The sequence below is a fragment of the Solanum dulcamara genome, chromosome 1 (genome assembly GCF_947179165.1).
Source record: "Solanum dulcamara chromosome 1, daSolDulc1.2, whole genome shotgun sequence".
Taxonomy (NCBI): domain Eukaryota; kingdom Viridiplantae; phylum Streptophyta; class Magnoliopsida; order Solanales; family Solanaceae; genus Solanum; species Solanum dulcamara.
In genome coordinates, this window is record NC_077237.1 from 86,990,714 (window position 1) to 87,010,399 (window position 19,686).

Consider the following 19,686-nt stretch of genomic DNA (forward strand, 5'->3'; position numbering starts at 1 on the left):
TTGCCTGAAAAGATTATTAGTTAGAATAGAAGCAATCACAACAGGACAATGATTAGAAAGGAATTTAGAATTCATGTGTCTAAAGGTCTATTAAATGCAGATTCTCTACCTCATAAGGCAAAGGTAATTAACGTCTATGCATATCTTATTTTTCTTATATTCCACTTATGAAATAACACTAAGTATATAGTCATTGTTGTGGCCAAGCACCTTCATATTTAATCCGAAATGACTTGTACATACATATTATTGACTACGTGTTCTAACACCAGGTCCAATATTTTTTGAGCTAAAATAGTTCTATAAATGTCAATCCTCTTTTACATTTTTTTAAAATTTTTATGCTGAATGGATCAAATTGTAAGAATTAGGAAGATGGGAAATTTTATGATGAAAATGTATATAGGGATGATAGACTTATCCCTTAACTAGGATCAAGAGGTTAGGCAATATCCCACCCTCTGTTAGAATCGAAATAATCAGGTGTCATGCAGAAGTTAGCATAGAAAATCTTAAAAGACCATGAGTAAGAAGACAAATGAGAAATATACCAAAAGTGACATAAAAATTTAACATGATTCGGTCAACCGACCTACATCCACAAGAGAGGAGATGAGCAATCCACTATATATATATGACAGGGTACGTACAATATCGAGAGAAATAACCCTGCACAATTCGCTCAGAATAAAAAGAGGTTCACACAAGTGTGTCTCACCGTTTCTCTCCTATCCAAAACTCTCAAAGCCCCTAGGACTACATTGTGGATGCTGCTAAGCTAGAATGAATGAACCTCAATTTATAGAGTCATAAATCTTTTCCTACAAGAAAAAAAATTATCCAAATATGGAGAATTTGTATTTTGCTTTTAAGAAAAAAAAATCCAACTGTGGTAAGAAACACAGGGAAAAACCCAACTATTATCCCTTTTGGCGTGAATTTCTGACGAAATAAATTTATTCCACCTTCTTCACATGATCTTCAATAGGTTGAATCTCCTCTGCAAAATCTATGTCTCGACACAAAGAACCTCTCTGAAAAAATTTCTCCAAGAAATATCTTCATTATTGTCAAATAGGTTGCGGGTGGAGCTCATGAACCCACCAAGATGAACATCCATTTTTAACCTCACTTTGATACCAATTGTTAGGAAAGAAATAATTAGATGTCATGTGAAAGCTAGCATAGCAAACCTCGAAAGACCATGAGTAAGGAGACAAACGAGAAATATACCAAAAGAGATACAAACATTTAACGTGGTTCAGTCAACGACCTACATCCACAAGAGGAGATGAGCAATCCACTATATATATAAGAGGGTACAATATCGAGAGAAATAACCTCACATAATTCACTCAGAATAAAAAAAGATTCACATAAGTGTTAACATAATACTTGTGTCTCACTGTTTCTCCTCTACCCAAAACTCTCAAAGACCTTAGGACTACATTGTGGATGCTGTTAAGTTAGAAAGAATGAACATCTATTTATAGAGTCATAAACCATTCAATTATCTAATTTATATAATATGTACAAAGTATATAGATAGTATATGTTTTATACTAAAAGCAAATATAATATTATTAATATATATTGATCGTGTATATATTATGTCTACTTCTATCATATTGAAAAACTAGATGGCCGAATGATATATATTAATAACTATCCCAAATTTACATATTTTCAGATTATTTATAGACTGATTGAGTCCGCCAAACCCCCTCCACTTTATTAATAGCTACAAAGAGACTTTTGGTGAGAGAGATTTCTTTTAATAAAAAAAAAACCTTCTACAACATAGGCAGTTAATTTGGCCAAACCATCTATAACTTGATTAGCCTTTTTGATAAAATGAATCTTTCAGCATGATCTATTGAAATTACACACGATTTTCTAAGTAGGAGGCCACATAAAATGCATATGTCTATTTATTCAGCTTTATACAAGTTTAGAGAACATAAATATTAGCTGAAGTCAAGATAAAAGACACGTTTATATATTATGCCTAAATTATTGTATGACCTCTTTTGATTTTTTATTTTTTTTATCATCTGATTTCTTATCTTTAAACTATAGATTGTAACCTTTCACATTCAAAGGAATAGAAGTGAGAAAATATTGGAAGAGATGACCTTGAGCTTGTTTTGTTGTCAGTTTCGATAGATGGAAAGGAGTAAGATTTAGGCGTAATACCTGATTATTTAATTTCAATACACTCTATAAAATTAAATGTAACAGTAAACCGACTATTGATAATACAATTGGATAGGAAATATCAGTGGTATTTTTCCAATCTATGATTCCTAGCTACTTGTAGTATCTAAAAATTTAATACTCTCTGGAACAAGCTAGTTTCGAGATTTAGAAATTACCTCCTATATTATTTATCCACATCATTAAAAAATTTAGTCCTAAATTATTTTTCAGTTTACAAAATTAAGATAGAATTAATTATTATTTTTTCCTTTTTATCCATAAAATTAATTCTTTCTTAAAAATATAAATATTGTAAAGTTTCAAAAAAATTCTCAATTGTTAATTTGATATTTATGGATAAGACACATAAATAAACTGTATTAATAAAGGCAAATTAATAAAAATATCTTTCTTATTTATAATTTTTTTGTAAGACGTGTAAAACGAAAAATGAACCAGTAATATGGGACCAAGGGATGTGAATTTAATAATCACCTAGCTTTTGGTGCTTGATGGACCACGTTATCTTGAGCCAAAAATAAGTTTTTTTTTCTAGCACCGACATATTCTTTAAGAAATATTAATTAGGAGAATATTAAATATTTTATTTTTATTTGTGTCTTAAAATATATCTCCTTTTATTGAATATTTATTTTATTAATTAATGTGTCATAATTAAGGTACTTATAATTTTCAAAAATAATTATTAGTAAAAATAATAAAAATACTTTTAAACTTCTAAAATGACAATATTTTGAGATAACATTTTAACTAAAGACGACATGTATTTTTAGAAGAGGAATAAATAACAATAATAAATTTAGTATTCTCCACGTTAATGATGAAATTGTCGAGTAATTTATATATATTTTAGTACTATCTTATTAATAATCCAAAAAATAACATAAATAAATTAATTAATTTGTACTTCATGTTGACCAAATTGTTATTTCATTTATCTAAGGACAAAATTGAGCTTTAACATTGACTTCGAATAAACAAAAAGAATCTTTCTGCGGAAATAAATGCGATCGAATTGATTATATATAATAAAATATATTCAAAGATATTCTTACACTAAATTATACAAAATTATTGTTTTTGTTTAAAGTTTCATCTTCAAGATATTTTTACATTAAAAATAAAAATAGCATCCGTTTCGAAGTTTTGATCTAGTGGTAAAAATGCAATTGGTGTTACATATGCGTATATATGTTGTAGATTTGAATTTTACCGATTGATTACGAAGAAAAAATTTAATATTTAAGTGGAGAAGATTAGAGAGGTGATTTCATTATTTATCATTATTTATCCATTTATTTAGTACAATAAATACACTATTAATCCTCAAATATGTTTTTTTTTCCTTTTTAAAAAAATTATATATAAAAAAAAAGAATGAAATAAACTTCAGCTTTTGACCATGATGATTAAATTTCTTATTTATGAATTATGCTGAGGAGGGGAAAGAGGAGGGAAAGAATGGTCATCACGTTGCATATTTCTTATTTAGTTCAATTTCTTAAAATATATTATGACAACGCCAAACACCTAAAAAGGGATATCTAGAACACCAACAACAACAATCCATATCATCACAAATGATGTGGAAGATAATGTGTACACAAATTTATTTTTATCTTAAGCAAGTAGAGAATGTTATGTTCAATAGAACATCGATTAAAAATAATAAACATAATACATAGATAAATATTTTAACTTAGACCTTACCTAACAACTAAATATTTCAATTTTAAGAATGCATATTTAGACACCTTAACTTGTTTCTATTATACGTATTAGTTGAACAGTATTTCAACTTATAAAATGATCATTTATACACCTCTATAATTTATGTGTCACGTCAGCATCGAGTATCCACCAACACCAATATCATTTGATTCCAAATTTAGAAAAATGCCTATTCTACCCTCTCTAAATTCTACTAATTCACCCGCCATTACTGCATCAAGGTCATGAATACGAGCAATGCCATCGAAGACATAATAAGAACAAATAAGATATCTAGATATACATAAAGTGTCTAAATAATAATTTAGATACTTTTAAAATTTATGCATCACGTGAACATCAAGTGTCTGCCACCAAGATTCCAAATTTAGAACAATGTCTATCATACCCTCTTCAAATTTAACTAATTCACCCCCAGTTACTTCATCAAAGGTCATGAATACAAGAGTAATGCCATTGCCGACATAATAAGTACGAATCCACCAAAAGCAAAAGGTGAATACAAACATAAAGAATTTAAAAAAATTCAAAAGAACAGAAGATGACATCATTGCCTAGCATCACATCTGATTTCACTTCCTCTGAGTCCTCATGGACAATTTTTTCAAGAAAAAGAACAATCAACCTGTCCCAATCTCAAAAGTCCATATGAATATTTTTCTGGAAAAGTGTATGTAAAATGCCTAGAAAGTTGACAGTTAGTGACCCTTTGAAGCAGTCAAAAGCAACTTCTTAGAGAGAGAGAAGATTCTTGAAAACATCTTTGAATATTTTTCATCAATAAAGAAAAGAGTAGCAAAAGCAAAATCTTCACTTAAAAACATTACATTTGATTTCCCATGCTTCATTTGGCTTGTTAGATACATGAAGTTTGAATCTTTTTACCCTCTTCACAAATTGTGCATATAGATGGGAAGATCCCCACAATTCTTGGATAAAGGTTGGAGCTTTTAGTTTTATATATAGAATTTTTTCATCAATAAAGAAAAGGGTAGCAAAATCTTCACTTAGAAACATTACATTTGATTTCCCATGTTTTTCTTGCTTGTTAGATACATAAAGTTTGAATCTTTTTTACCCTTTTCAAAAAATTGTGCATATAGATGGGAAGATCCTCACAGTTCTTGGAAAAAGTTAGGAGCTTTTAGTTTTATTAAATAGAATTTTTCGTTTGTCTTTTCCTATTTCAAGATTCTATGGTTTTTGCTGTGTTATCAACAAAAGGAATCCTTGACAGTTCTTGATTGTGGGGTCTCCAGCATTTTGAAGAAGTGATGCTACAAAATTCAGGAGGTATGATCAAGCTTTGATCTTTCATGGATTTTCTTTATATAGTTGACTTGTTATTCTAACATATTGACTATACATTATTTGGTGGAGTTTCTTGGCAATTCTGAATTTTGGAGTTCTTTGAAATGTTTATTTGTCAATCTTTTGGATATTTATTTGGATTAGACCTTGCTTTGGTTTGTCGGGTCGAGGATTTAAATTTGATCAGTTTAGTCTTTTTTCATTTTAACCATAGAACCATTATACTTTCGAAATTATGAGCTCAAAATTTAGTATTCCCTTGCTAAAATTGTAGTGATATTTTACATATATATTTATACTCCGTGTATAAAGTATTAGGTTGTCGACCCGAACTTGTTTGGGACTGAGGCATAGTTGTTGTTTGTTGAAAGTATTTGGTTCAGTTGAACTCGTTTACTATATGCTACATCCGCAGCTGGTCTGGTCAGAGTTGATTTCTAACTACTTTTGCTGATTCATTTGCTTTGTATCAGTATAGGTTGGATAACAGGTCAAGCTGCAACTTTGGGTTATTGAGAGTTTTCGTGATGTCTGGGGTATATGACTCAAGAACTGGTCTAGTTCTGATTTGGATAGTTTACTTATTGGCTTCCGTGACGATGGTTTGTCCTGCAGAAGGATTGAATGCTGAAGGAATGTACCTGCTTGAGTTGAAGAAGAATTTAAGGGATGAGTTTAACAATCTTGGAAATTGGAATCCTAGTGATGAGACGCCATGTAGATGGAATGGCGTAAATTGCACTTCTGGTTATAATCCAGCTGTGCAATCTCTTGATTTGAGTTTTATGAATCTTTCAGGCACTCTGAGTTCTAGCATTGGTGGTCTTGTATGTTTAACCATTCTTGACTTGTCTTACAATGGATTCACGGGGAATATTCCGAAAGAAATAGGGAACTGCTCGAAAATGCAGAGTCTTCATCTCCATGATAATGAATTTTCCGGGCAGATTCCTGATGAATTGTATTACCTTTCTCAGTTGAAAGACTTGAATTTGTTCAACAACATGATATCTGGTTCTATTTCAGAGGAGTTTGGGAGACTGTCTTCTTTAGTTTCTTTTGTTGCATACACCAATAATCTCACTGGTCCACTCCCTCGATCACTCGGGAAACTAAAAAAATTGGAAACATTTCGAGTGGGGCAGAATCCGCTTTCTGGAACCTTACACCCGGAGATTGGTGACTGCGAGAGCTTACAAGTTCTTGGTCTTGCGCAAAACAATATAGGAGGAAATATACCCAAAGAGGTCGGTATGCTTAGTAGATTGAAACAACTTGTACTTTGGGACAATCAACTCTCGGGCTATATCCCAAAGGAACTTGGTAATTGTACGAAACTTGAACTGCTTGCTTTATACCAGAACAATCTGGTTGGAGAAATTCCTGCTGAAATAAGTAAGCTCAAATTTCTCAAGAAGTTATACCTTTACCGGAATGGATTAAATGGTACAATTCCAAGGGTCATTGGGAATCTTTCGTCAGCGATAGAAATTGATTTGTCAGAGAACTCTCTAATAGGAGACATACCAACAGAATTCAGTCAAGTAAAGGGACTAAAATTGCTGTATCTTTTTCATAACCAGCTCAATGGTGTGATACCTCGGGAACTCACTAGTTTAAGAAACTTGGAACGTCTTGATCTGTCGATTAACTACCTATTTGGCTCTATTCCATTTGCATTTCAGTATCTCACTCAATTGGTTCAGTTACAGCTCTTTCAGAATTCTTTAGGTGGAAGTATTCCCCAAGGTCTCGGGAATTATAGCCGACTTTGGGTGGTTGATTTATCTGACAACTACCTCACAGGAAGAATTCCTCCGTATATTTGTAGGATTACTAATTTGATTTGGCTAAATCTTGGTTCAAATAACTTGCATGGAGACATTCCATCTGGTGTTATTAAGTGTGACTCATTGGTACAACTTCGTCTTGACGGTAACTGGCTACAAGGGAATTTTCCTTCTGACTTGTGTAAATTGAGGAATCTATCTGCTCTTGAATTAGGACAGAACACGTTCGGTGGTCTAATTCCTCCTGAGATTGGAAACTGTCGAAAGTTGCAAAGACTTGATCTGTCAGGCAATTATTTCACACATGAATTGCCACAGGAGATAGGGAGTCTTGAAGCACTTGTGACTTTTAATGTCTCATCTAATTTGCTGACCGGTGAAGTACCAATAGAAATTCTGAAATGCAAGGCATTGCAACGACTTGATCTCAGTAGGAACAGCTTTAGTGGTGCTATACCTGATGAAATTGGAAAACTGGCACAGCTTGAACGTCTTTTGGTTTCAGATAATAAGTTTTCCGGGAGGATACCAGTAGCATTGGGGAGGCTTTCTCGTTTGAACGAGTTGCAAATGGGTGGAAATGCACTTTCGGGTGAAATACCATCAGAATTGGGTGATCTTACTGGTCTACAGATAGCAATGAATCTTAGTAACAACAATCTCTCCAGTACAATACCACCTAAGCTTGGAAATCTTATCCTACTAGAGTGTCTCTATCTCAACAATAACCATCTGACTGGTAAAATACCAACCACATTCGGAAAGTTGACGAGTCTAATGAGCTGTAACTTTTCATACAATAACCTCACTGGACCATTGCCAGATATACCACTCTTTCAGAATATGGATGTCAGCAGCTTTATTGGAAACAATGGCCTTTGTGGTGGTCGCTTAGGTGGATGTAACGAATCTCCTCCTTTCAATTCTGATCCTCCAATCAAACGTTCTAGTGCTCCAAGAGGGAAGATTGTTATTGTTGTTGTGGCTGTTGGTGGTGGTGTTTTTCTTGTTTTGATTATGGTAGTTTTGTATTTGATGAAGCGGCAGCCAGTTGATCAGATGGTTGCATCAATAAAAGACAACAACGCGTCATTTCCAGCTTCTGACATATATTTCCCTCCCGAAGAGGAGTTCACTTTCCAAGACTTAGTTGAGGCTACAAATAATTTTCATGACAGTTATGTTGTTGGTAGAGGAGGTGTTGGGACAGTATACAAAGCCGTCATGCAATCTGGGCGAAAGATCGCTGTTAAGAAGCTCACATCTAACAGAGAGGGTAATAACATAGAAAAGAGTTTCCGAGCAGAGATTTCAACTCTGGGAAATATTAGGCATCGTAACATTGTAAAACTGTATGGTTTTTGCTATCATCAGGGTTCTAATCTACTTCTTTACGAGTACATGGACAAAGGTAGCTTGGGTGAATTGCTTCACGGTGTATCTTGTAGCTTGGATTGGCCTCAGCGCTTTATGATAGCACTTGGGGCAGCTGAAGGCCTTGCTTACTTACATCATGATTGCAAACCACAGATCATCCACCGCGATATAAAGTCCAATAATATTTTGCTTGATGAGAAGTTGGAAGGTCATGTTGGTGATTTTGGTCTTGCTAAAGTTTTTGACATGCCTCAGACTAAGTCGATGTCTGCAATTGCTGGATCATATGGCTACATAGCCCCTGGTACGTACATGTCATTATATTTTCATCAGAACTTTAGTAGTATAGCCCGTCTACTGTCTGGAACAATGTAGGAAACATATGACCGGGTAGATTGCTCTAACAAGGCTAATATATTTAAGATAAGCGATGATTATAACTCTTCACGGAAAATCAGTGAATGTACATGAGAAGTTTCACGTATAGTTCCTCCCATGAGCTGACTAGTGTTTGTTAATTTTCCTCGCACTTTGACTAGCAAACAGTATTTGTTTCCTTGGTGAATGTTTTTTCTTCTTTTTTTTGTATTCAACAACATACACAGTGAAATTCTCACAAAAAGGGATTTGGAGAGAGTAGAGTGTACACAAACCTTACCCTTACCTCTTGGAGGTAGAGAAGCTATTTCCAAAAGACCGTAGACTCAAGTGAAGCAAATAAAAAGAGTAATGGAAAGGAAAAATGACAGTGAGGAGAACATTACAACTAGTAGGAAAGAGTGCATCAACAACATAGTGCGATCACCTAAACATAGTAAACAACAGATGATAACAAATACCAAAAGTTAGAAACTACATGAATAAGTCTAATACTACGGCAAACACAGTGCTCTAGACTACCACCAAGCTCTATCCCGTTGAAAAGCAAGACAATGATACTGATATGTTTAAGCTGCGGTTGTAAACTCTTTCTTACACGTTTAGTCCTTGCCTCAAATAGTAAGGTACAGTTTTGATGTTCAATTTGAGTGTCACTCTAAAAGATTATATTCTTTTTCATGATATGAACAAATACTTTTAATTAGATAGAACTGTACATGACAAGTTTGTTTATTTGATGAACAATTTGAAGAGAGTAAGGAGACTCGTCTGCTTTGTTTAACGGTTCTGCTTTTCCCATTGCAGAATATGCTTACACCATGAAGGTAGCAGAAAAATGTGATATCTATAGTTACGGGGTAGTCCTTTTAGAGTTGCTAACCGGAAGAACACCGGTACAGCCACTAGATCAAGGAGGTGATCTTGTCACTTGTGTGAGGCATTATATTCAGGACAATTCGTTGACACCAGGGATACTCGATATCCGATTGGATTTGACAGATAAAACTACTGTTAGTCACATGCTTACAGTCTTGAAAATTGCTTTAGTATGCACTTGTTTGTCCCCGGCTGATCGTCCTTCAATGCGCGAAGTCGTGTTAATGTTGAAAGAGTCTGATGAGCAAGAAGGTAACTTTATCTTGTGTCAAATTTGATCTCCCTATGACAGAAACATAATAACTTTTCAAATGCTATGTTGTTCGGACTCTCCAAAAATGTTACAGAACCCATTTCCGATCCTCAAAAAATGCACTACTTTTAGAGGATTCGATATATGCACCTGGTGGCATTTTTGAAGAGTCCGAGCAACTTAGGTTAAATGTATAAAAAGTGCCTTCTCTAATAAGCTTTCTAGTGTTAGTTCTTGTATTGTATTATATTCTACAGTTGCATAATAGAAATTACCACATGTTTCTCAAAATGTAAATAATATATTGCTTGGACCCTCTAAACATTGCACCCTTGTCTGATCCTTCAAAAATGCATAGCTTTTGAAAGATCTGACATACACCGGTCAGTATTTTTGAAAAATTCGAACAACATACGATAATTAGGGCCTTCCTTGTTTTCCCTTTTTGTCTCTTCATTGTCATTTTGAACTTTCTAGTTAGTTTAGTTTTGAAGGAATCAAAACTGATAGGGAGCTAAAACTGAGTCACAAATACTCCAACAAACTATAGTCGGCTAAGGGTGGTCAGTTAAACTTTCTTGATCGAAAAATAATTGTGTATATATGTCAAATATGATGTTTGTTATGTATATATTATTACATCTTAACGCCTTTAAATGTCCTTATCGAAATTCCTAGATTCATCACTGAATACAACAATGTTGAGTATTGCCTCTTGGTTCATCATTAACCATGCTCTCTTCTTTCTCCCTAGATCTTCTTTTTTGTGTATTTATTTATTCACTTTTAAAATATTGACATCACTTGTAAAATTTTTGCATACATCGCTGATTTAATTGACAAGGAAAAAATGAAGATAATATTTTACGTCACCATAAGTTCTTTACTCCTCAATAAGAGTGCAAACGGGCGGGTCAGATATTGGCGAGTCAAAATAGGTTAAATAAAAATAAATAAAATATTTGATTCGCTCCTATTTAATACAGATAAAAAATGGATTAACCCATAAATAATATGAATATTCATATATCCATGACTTTTAGAACAATCATCTGAGACACAAGTTAAAAGTCAAAATAAGCTAGACTCCTAGAAAATAAAAATTATTTTTTATCTATATATATTACATATTGACACTCGACTTCTTCATGAATTTATTTTTTTATATTTTAATATTTTTTAGTGAAAATTTTGACTTTATCGCTAATTCGACCCATATCTAATGAGTTGGATTAAGGCATTAGTTAATTAAGAGTACCTTTACTCTAATTATAAACTAGATGCCTATAACTCTACCTTCTTTTTTTTTTCTTTTTAAATTGATATAGGACAAGTCACAAGTGACATAAAACTAAAATAAAGTTGTATATATCTTTGTGGAATATGGTAGCTGTTGCCAGAAAGCATTTGCATGTTTTACTTATCAAGATCAATTAAAATAAACTAAAATTGCTACTTTGGTGATGCATAAGTTAATAAACTTTTTGGCTTTAACACACTTTGAAAGGTAAATTGCACAAGTTGGAACTTGGAAGTTCTATTCAGAGAGACAGATTCAATATTTAAATTATTTCGAGTTTTTAGTACTCAATTTATTATATTTTTAAAATTGTGAGTTTAGACATAACAATTATTACTATTGAAATTTTAATGAAATTCTACTATCATCATATCTAAAAATATGGAGTTCAGATGAATCGCGTCACTGACTCTATGATTGAGAAAGGATAAAAGGAGAGTGTCAATTAATTAATTAATTTCCTTAATTAAATAAGCTTATCACTTAAAAAGAAAGCACTAGGAAAATTAATCAACTGGACTAATTAAATGGCCAAGTTGAAAAAAAAAGAAGGAAAAATTAGTAGGAAAAATACTTTTTAATAAATAATTACTGATTTTAGCGATACTTTCTATTTATTACCATTTATAGCAATATATAACAATATTATGATATATCTGTTATGTATTAAAAGTGATTATGCATGCAATATAAATGTATTATAAGTGTTTTAAAATATATTATACTTGTTTGGTAAGAAATTGACACAATGTATTATAAGTGTATTAAAGTATGTGATAAATATATTATCCATGCATAAAACTTGTATTATATGAGTTTTATAAATTATTCTCGCTAATATGTATTAAAATTGTATTATAATTATATTATAAGTGTTTAGTGAAAAATATTATTGCTATAAATGATAAATATTTTCTTAATGTAGTACATTTATTTAAATCCCCCCAAAAAAAGCTTTATTAGGAGTTTAGATACAAACAAAAAGTGTTGTCTTTTGTTTTCTTTTTAGTTTAAGTGGAATGCGTGACTACTTTATAACCGGCAATTTAATGAAAATATGATATCATATTTTTGGATAATTTAAATAAAATAGTATGTTTGTAGCTTTTAAGCTAATAGGGAGAATCAAATATAGAGCCCGTTTGGATAGGCTTTAAGTTGGTCAAAACCAACTTAAAATTCCTTTTTAGTTTTTGGACGTGTTTGCCTAATGCTAACTTTAAGCCATAAAATTTTTAAAGTCAGTCAAAAATGAAAAGTTAGGATTTCTAACTTTTTTTTTCTAAGTGCTTAAAGCCATTTTGTTTGACCATGAAAATTACTTTTATATCCCTTATATTTTAACTAAATTCTCAAACTACCCTTTTTATTCTTTTAACCCTAAAATTCAAACACTTATTTTCAATATAAGCACTTTTATCCAAACACTGAACTGCTTATTTAAAAAAATAACTTTCAACACTTCAAAATTCTAAAAGCACTTCATACATAAAAATTATTTTTTAAGCTCATCCACACGGGCTCATAATATATATTTATCTAAAAGAAAATCTGCTTTTCTCATTGAGTCCCACAAAGATCTTATGCTATCATAGGGCAGTAGTTTAGCTTTAAAAGAATTGTTTTAAAATAAATATCACTTTAAAAACTAACAAAATATAATAATTTATTTTTTTCCATTTTTCTCTTACTACTCGAGAAGGCATAGAGTTGTTAATTACCCAAATTTTAAATATATATATATATATATATACAGTTTAGTGTAAATAATATATACCTCAGAAGACGAGTGTTGTCAAATTATATTTTTAATATATGTGTTAAAAACTTAAACGACTGATAAAAGAACCAAAAAGAATATTATTATTGTTTTCATTACTTATTACTTATTGTATCGTTACTATTGTTGTTGTCAGTGGCGAAACATTTTTAACAAAGTGATCAACCTGGCGTAGCCACATAGGGTGAAAGAATGATCATCATCGATTGGTTAAAAATAATACACGATAAATATCAATTTAGTTTCTACCGATTAAAATTCAAACTCGTTTCAAATTGAATTATGACAATAGATAGATACACTTGTACAAAACCATGCCTACACACTTTGTTGCTATTGAATATTTGAAAATGACAAGAGTTATCACTAAAAATTGTGCCAATTTTGGAAGATTTTTTTGCCTCCCACAAGTTATATGAAAGCAAGGAAAGGAAAGAGATAGTTCATAAGAATGTTTTCCCAACATGTTGTCTAATTTCTTCAATGGGCAACGCATGCACTATCCTATGATTTAAATACAAAAAAAAAAAAAACCTTCAGTTCTTTTTTTTTCTTTTTCCTTTTTGGGCTAACTTTTAATTTTATATAGCCGCATTTCAATCAACATGTATTAATTAACTATTTTGAGAACTATATTTTAATTTATTTTGAAAAGTTGAATGTGATCATTATGTCCCATCCTACACTGAAACATAAGAAAAAGTACTAAAATTATTAGAAACTAATTGAAGTGGACTAGCAGAAGAGATGGTTGAAATAACAGACAATTTTTTAATTATTATTATTATTATTATTATTATTATTATTATTATTATTATTATTATTATTATTATTATTATATATTAACCAAGTGAAAATTTAGGTATTCAATCATGAGCTATTAAAATCCCTCAGATAACAGACGACTGACTATAGATTAATATGTTTATATTCGTGTCATATAAACTAAAATTATAAAAGTTCGACTTTGCTTGTACACAATTGACAGAAGTGAAATTAATATTTACATGGTCGTGGCAAAACTAGAACTTTCAATAAAAAAAATCAAAAACTCAAAATGTACACAAGTAATTAATTACAATAAATTAATAGGTTTTAACACATATATAGTAAATATACCTAACAAAAACATTTACCCGATCTACATGTAATGCGATTTTTCAGCAAAAAAGGCGTCAATTGACACCCCGACCTATGAACAAAGTTGGCTCCACCAGTAATATATATATAATTTTTTCACTTGTCATCTAAAAATATATTAATTTTTTTAACATGAAAACAATTTTTCAAAGTAAATGACTTTTGTCGTATCAAATACACTCTAAAAAGTTCTTGACGTTAATATAGTGCTTCTCATGAGTTGAAAATACACTCCAAAAAGTTCTTCACGTAAATATAGTGCTTCTCAGGAGTTGAAAACATAAAGAGCACAAGGAACAAAAAGTTGGATTCATTCACATATATATAAAGAATGAAATATTATAAAAAAGATTAATTTTATACAAACGATTGAGGTAAGTAACAAAGAAACATTGTAAAATTTTCAAATTTATGAAGTTTACTCTTCAAAAACTTGGCTTAACAACTCTCACCACAAAACTAGATATACTATCGATATATATAAGTTAAACTCATCCAAAAAATACAATCTCTTACCTTCGTTGACAAGATGAGAAAAAAAAAACACTTCCAAAAATACATCACATCAAATCCAAGAAAAATCCTTTTGCCAATATTTTTCATCATTACTAAAATAAAAACCATCTTCTTTCACCAACCAAAAACAATGCTTTGTAGGATTGCACCTTTGAACATCTCTATTTCCATGAAAAGCTTGAAATTTCCTCCTTTTTTGGTCCAATTTCATTGTACACAAGTACATAGTGTTCTTCCAAAATTTCGTTTCGACACTCCAACTAAAATCATCGCGTTCTTGAAGGGCACGTCCCCCAATGTCACCGGAGTCATCACCAGACGAGCACCACACGATCAACGGGAGGGATGAGTTGTTGGTGAAGCCATTGATAATGTGGATGTTGTAGATGTTGTTGCCAAAATAGTAGTAGTTATGATATGGTTGTTGTTTTAAAGAAATGATAGTAATGTAAGTAGCAAGGCCTAATATGAGGAGAAAAATGTTGTGTGCCTTCATGATTATTTTTATTTTTTGTGGTGTTTTTATTTGGTGATATCAACTGTGTAGTTGTAATAATATATATAGTGAATGGTTATGAAAAAAATTGAAGTTGTAGTGGCTATGTATAGATATATATATATAGGCAACTGGCTACATGATTCCTTTATGGTAAAGTAGTGTAGTATAGGAAAATCACACTTTTCAAGTATATGAAAATATCTGAAAAAGTTAGTATTAAAGGGTGTGATTTAGTGGTAAATGAAATGAATTTTAAGAATTTTAGGTGTCACAATTAAATTCCAGCAAAAATAAAAATATCTGACATTTATACTCGTGGGAGGTGAAAAATGATTATATCGTGTGAAGTCAATCGAATCACACACAAAAATACTAAATAATTTCTTTCTTCTATCCAAACTTTGATAAAGAGAATTAACTACTTACACCTGAATTTGTAAGAGGTAAAAAGTCATACCTCATAGAGTTGGTTAAGTTGCACATGACAAGTTAATTCAAACACCATTATTATACAAAAGGTAATTGGAATATTTATACAAAGAGTGTTGATTTTTGAATTTAATTAAGAAACCCCTTTAAGAAAAATAAATCATACAATTAGCACCTTATGATTTTTGAAGGTTTCAAATTTCTATTACCAACTCTTTGACCATGTCAAACTAGAATATATATCAGGTTTTATCACCTTTTGAGGGACCTTTTTGCAGCATTAACGATAGGTGAATCAGCCATGGTGACATGTCAAGTTAAACTTATCGATTCATCCTAACGCAATAATTCCAATTCAAATTTTATAAGTACATATTAAAAAATCACTCGAACAAGTGTAAAATAATTATTTCAAACCCAAAACATCAAATGAATTTTGATAGAAATCCAAATTCGAGTCACTAATGTTCAAATCTTGAATACATTTTTGATCACGTTAAGCTCTAATTTAAGAAATTAAAAAAATTATTATTTGGCTGAGAGTTTGAATAAAGTCATTTTATATTGATCGTTAATTTATGCCCCTTATAACAAATAATTTTTTTGTGGACATAAGTTTATGTTTTCTTATCTTAATATCTTATAAATAATGCTCGGATATGACTTTAGTGTTTAAGAAACTTATACCCCATCACGCATAAATTTAATTACTAAAAATGCAAAAATTAACGGTCTGCTCATTTAAAGGGAAAAACATGCAATTTTTGCAAAACCTTGAGGGCTACATTGCACATTATTTAGTCCAAGTTTTAGTTTCATTTCTTATTTTTTTTTAGGCGAAATCCATCGGTGGTTCCCTAAAGTTGGCATCAAAGTTTACTTAGACACCTAAACCAGGAGATGTTCATTTTAGACACCTCAAGTAAGGGTCGAATGTGTCATCTTGACACTTTTTACACAACTAGCACCTCGCGTGTTTTCCACCTATCTGAGGTGCGTAGAAGCTGTTTTTTTTTTGTTTTTCTTCTTCATCATTTTTTAATATTGTTACATGTATCCATCAGTTTTGCATCAAACGGAAAGCGACTGTGCTCACTAGTTCTTGTTACTTTTAAATTCTTAAGTTTATTTTTTATGCCCGAATTTCTGTCAAGATTTTTCGGCGACTTAACCATCTTTCGGAAAAAAAAAACTCGAACAACGAAGCATATCAATTTTGGAGAAGATAACGGCGGGGTGGGTGGTGTTGGAAGACCACTGATAGGGTGTGGGGATTAATTAGTGAGTAATTTTAGATTTGTATTAATCTTATCGAAAAAATTGGAGGTTCGTCGAATTTTTTGACCCAATTTGATTTATATTTTTGTTTGCCATTATAGCTCCATATTTTCCTCTTTAGATGATATGGATAGTGTTGGGTGGGTGTTGGAGGAGAAGAAGATCTGGTGGGGTGGGGGAGGGGTTGGGGTTGGAGAAGATGACGGTGGGGTGGGGGAGGGGTTGAGGTTGGGGTGGGTGGGTGGGTGGGGTTAATAGTTGTTAATTTTTATTTTTTTTGGATAAAAAAAAATGTCATGTGTCATCAAATTATTGGTCATTATTTGATAATTATTTTTAATATATATATATATATATATATATATATATATATATGCCGCGTGTCTTTATTTAAGTCGCTGCTTTTGACACGTCAGGTGAGTGTATTACACACCTAATATATTTTGGTGATTGTCAAAAAAGTGTCAAGATGACACATTCGATCCTTACTTGAGGTGTCTAAAATGAACATCTCCTAATTTAAATGTCTAAGTGAAAATTAGTGTCAACTTTAAAAGGTCATCGATGGATTTCACTCTTTTTTTAATGCAATTATGGTCGTTGCTTTCATGCTTCTATTGAGGGTTATGCATTATCGACAGGCTAAAGATATCAGATAAGAACAAAAAAAAAAAAAAAAAAAAAAAAAGGCCAAAACAATATATCCCAAAACTTAGGTAAATAACTAGCACAATTTAATGTGTGCTCTTTTCTGATTAGACTTTTTGAGTGATTGTACTGTTCAGAAAAGCATTTAGGCTTACTGTAACCAATTCAGATTTTAAGTTTATGAATTTTAAATGACAATTTTTTTAACGTATTGAACTCAAAATAAATTCAAAAATATTGGGTCAAAATTATTTTCGTTATAACCTCAAATATAGTTTTACAATCAGGGACAGATCTATAGTTTGAAGGGCACATGATTAGCGGCAAATCTATTATGTTGATTATGAAGTAACTTTATTCTAAATTTTATTTGTTTTAAGAAATTTATTAAATATTTATAAATTATTAATTAAAAATTCAGTTAAAATTTCAAATTCATAAATATTTTTAAATTTTGATTCCGCATCTGCACGTGATAAATATGGATCATGATCAAGCACTACAATAAAGTTTCCTTTTTATCCTAAGATCGATTAGTTAGGTTTCATGACTAGTGATTGAACATATATACATATATATTGAAATCCCCACGTCTGTAATTCATGTTACAAGCATGCTGATCCTATAATATTGTTCAAGATTTTAATAATTGGTCATCATGATATATATGAATTCTTTTTCTGGAATTACATATATAAGATATTAGGGGTGTCAAACAAATAAATTATGTTAATAAATAATAAACAGGTTAAAATTACTAGGTTGAAATGTGTTGTGTTGAAATGGACTAAAAGGCATATCTTAATCTGATCCGTCTAATTTTTACTAAATTTTAATTTGTTTTTTGATTTTTAGTACCTGATAAAAAAATTTGTTATGGTTATATATAATAATAAAAAAAATTCTTTTTAAAAATATTTTGATTAAATTTCTTGTGGGTTAATTTGGACTACACATCAACCCAATTTTTAATGGACTGAAATGAATTGACTAAAATGAATTGAGTTTCGACACCTATTAATTCGTCTAATTCAGTTTCGTGCCGCATAAGACCCATTAAAGGAGAAACCCTTCCTATCAGATATTTTATTTTACTTTTTTAAGGCTCGAATCGAGGACATGACCTTACATAAAAAATAGTGGAGGTCGCGAATTAGGGTAGAAGGCTAGTAGAGGTAGAATGGTATCTTGTCATTTGTCGATTTAGGGTGGTTGTAGGTCTAGACGTGCCATTAGAGTTGCGGTGTTTTATTTTGTTTTGATTATCATATTACATTTTTATCGTTATTGTCCTTGTCTTGTAAAACTTGCATCATTTTTTTATCAATATGCTCTCTCTATCTCTCCCTATATATATATATATATATATATGTATGTATTTATTTACTTATTTATTTTTACTTATACCTGGAAATGTGTCTTTGAGTCGAGGGTCTTTCGAAAACAGCTTTTCTATCTCTGTGAGGTAGTGGTAAGGTCTGCATACACCCTAGCCTCTTCAAACCTCACTTGTGGGATCCCACTGGATATGTTGTTGTTGTTGTTGTTTAAGACTCGAATCGAGACCTCTAGAGGGATCACATCAATCCCCATCACACCCATTTATGATCATTTTATCTATCATTAATAAACGATGTTGATCAGTTCCCCAACAATCCTCACCTCATGAATTAATTACTTCTTATATTGAGTTAGACTCGAGATGTATTTTTTAATATCGTGGTATTAGATTCAGGTCAATCTCAATTTTTTGTTTATTTAATATTGAGTCAGCTCCATATTATATAATTTACGCTCCAGTTGGCAAGTCTGGATATGCAGAGAGATGTAAATAAGCTCCCAATTTGGGTCATTTAAGATAAATATTACGTCTTTTTTGTATGATCTTCGACAATTCCATCTTAAAGAGACGAATTGATGATCGATCGGCACTGGGAAATAAATATATAGATTATATTATGTTCTCTTATGGATGCCAGAATTCTATTATGTGAAAGTAACCATACATAATGATGGAGGAATTTCTATCATGTATCTGAAATCATATTCTTCTATGACTTTTAAAATTTAATCTTTAGCTATAGTAGTGCTGACCCTAGAAATGATCATGTACAATAAGTGGTGCAATATGATTTTATAGCCTCATTACAGAATTAT

At 31.3% G+C, this 19,686-nt stretch overlaps 1 protein-coding gene across 1 annotated transcript; it reads left to right on the top strand.

The window, feature by feature from the left end:
* Nucleotides 1-5,042: 5,042 nt before the first annotated feature.
* On the top strand, nucleotides 5,043-10,335 carry LOC129882882 (probable leucine-rich repeat receptor-like protein kinase At5g63930). Its single transcript, XM_055957374.1, has 3 exons — nucleotides 5,043-5,244; nucleotides 5,736-8,733; nucleotides 9,615-10,335. The coding sequence occupies exons 2-3, from the start codon at nucleotides 5,790-5,792 to the stop codon at nucleotides 9,962-9,964; spliced, it is 3,294 nt and encodes a 1,097-aa protein (XP_055813349.1). The 5' UTR covers nucleotides 5,043-5,244; nucleotides 5,736-5,789; the 3' UTR covers nucleotides 9,965-10,335.
* Nucleotides 10,336-19,686: the final 9,351 nt, after the last annotated feature.

What these genes read in the sequence shown, in the direction of transcription:
- LOC129882882 (XM_055957374.1), top strand. Translation starts at nt 5,790, where the DNA reads ATGTCTGGGGTATATGACTCAAGAACTGGTCTAGTTCTGATTTGGATA. An exon ending in ATATGGCTACATAGCCCCTG is followed by an intron (nt 8,734 to 9,614) that starts GTACGTACATGT and finishes TTCCCATTGCAG; the next exon opens with AATATGCTTACACCATGAAG.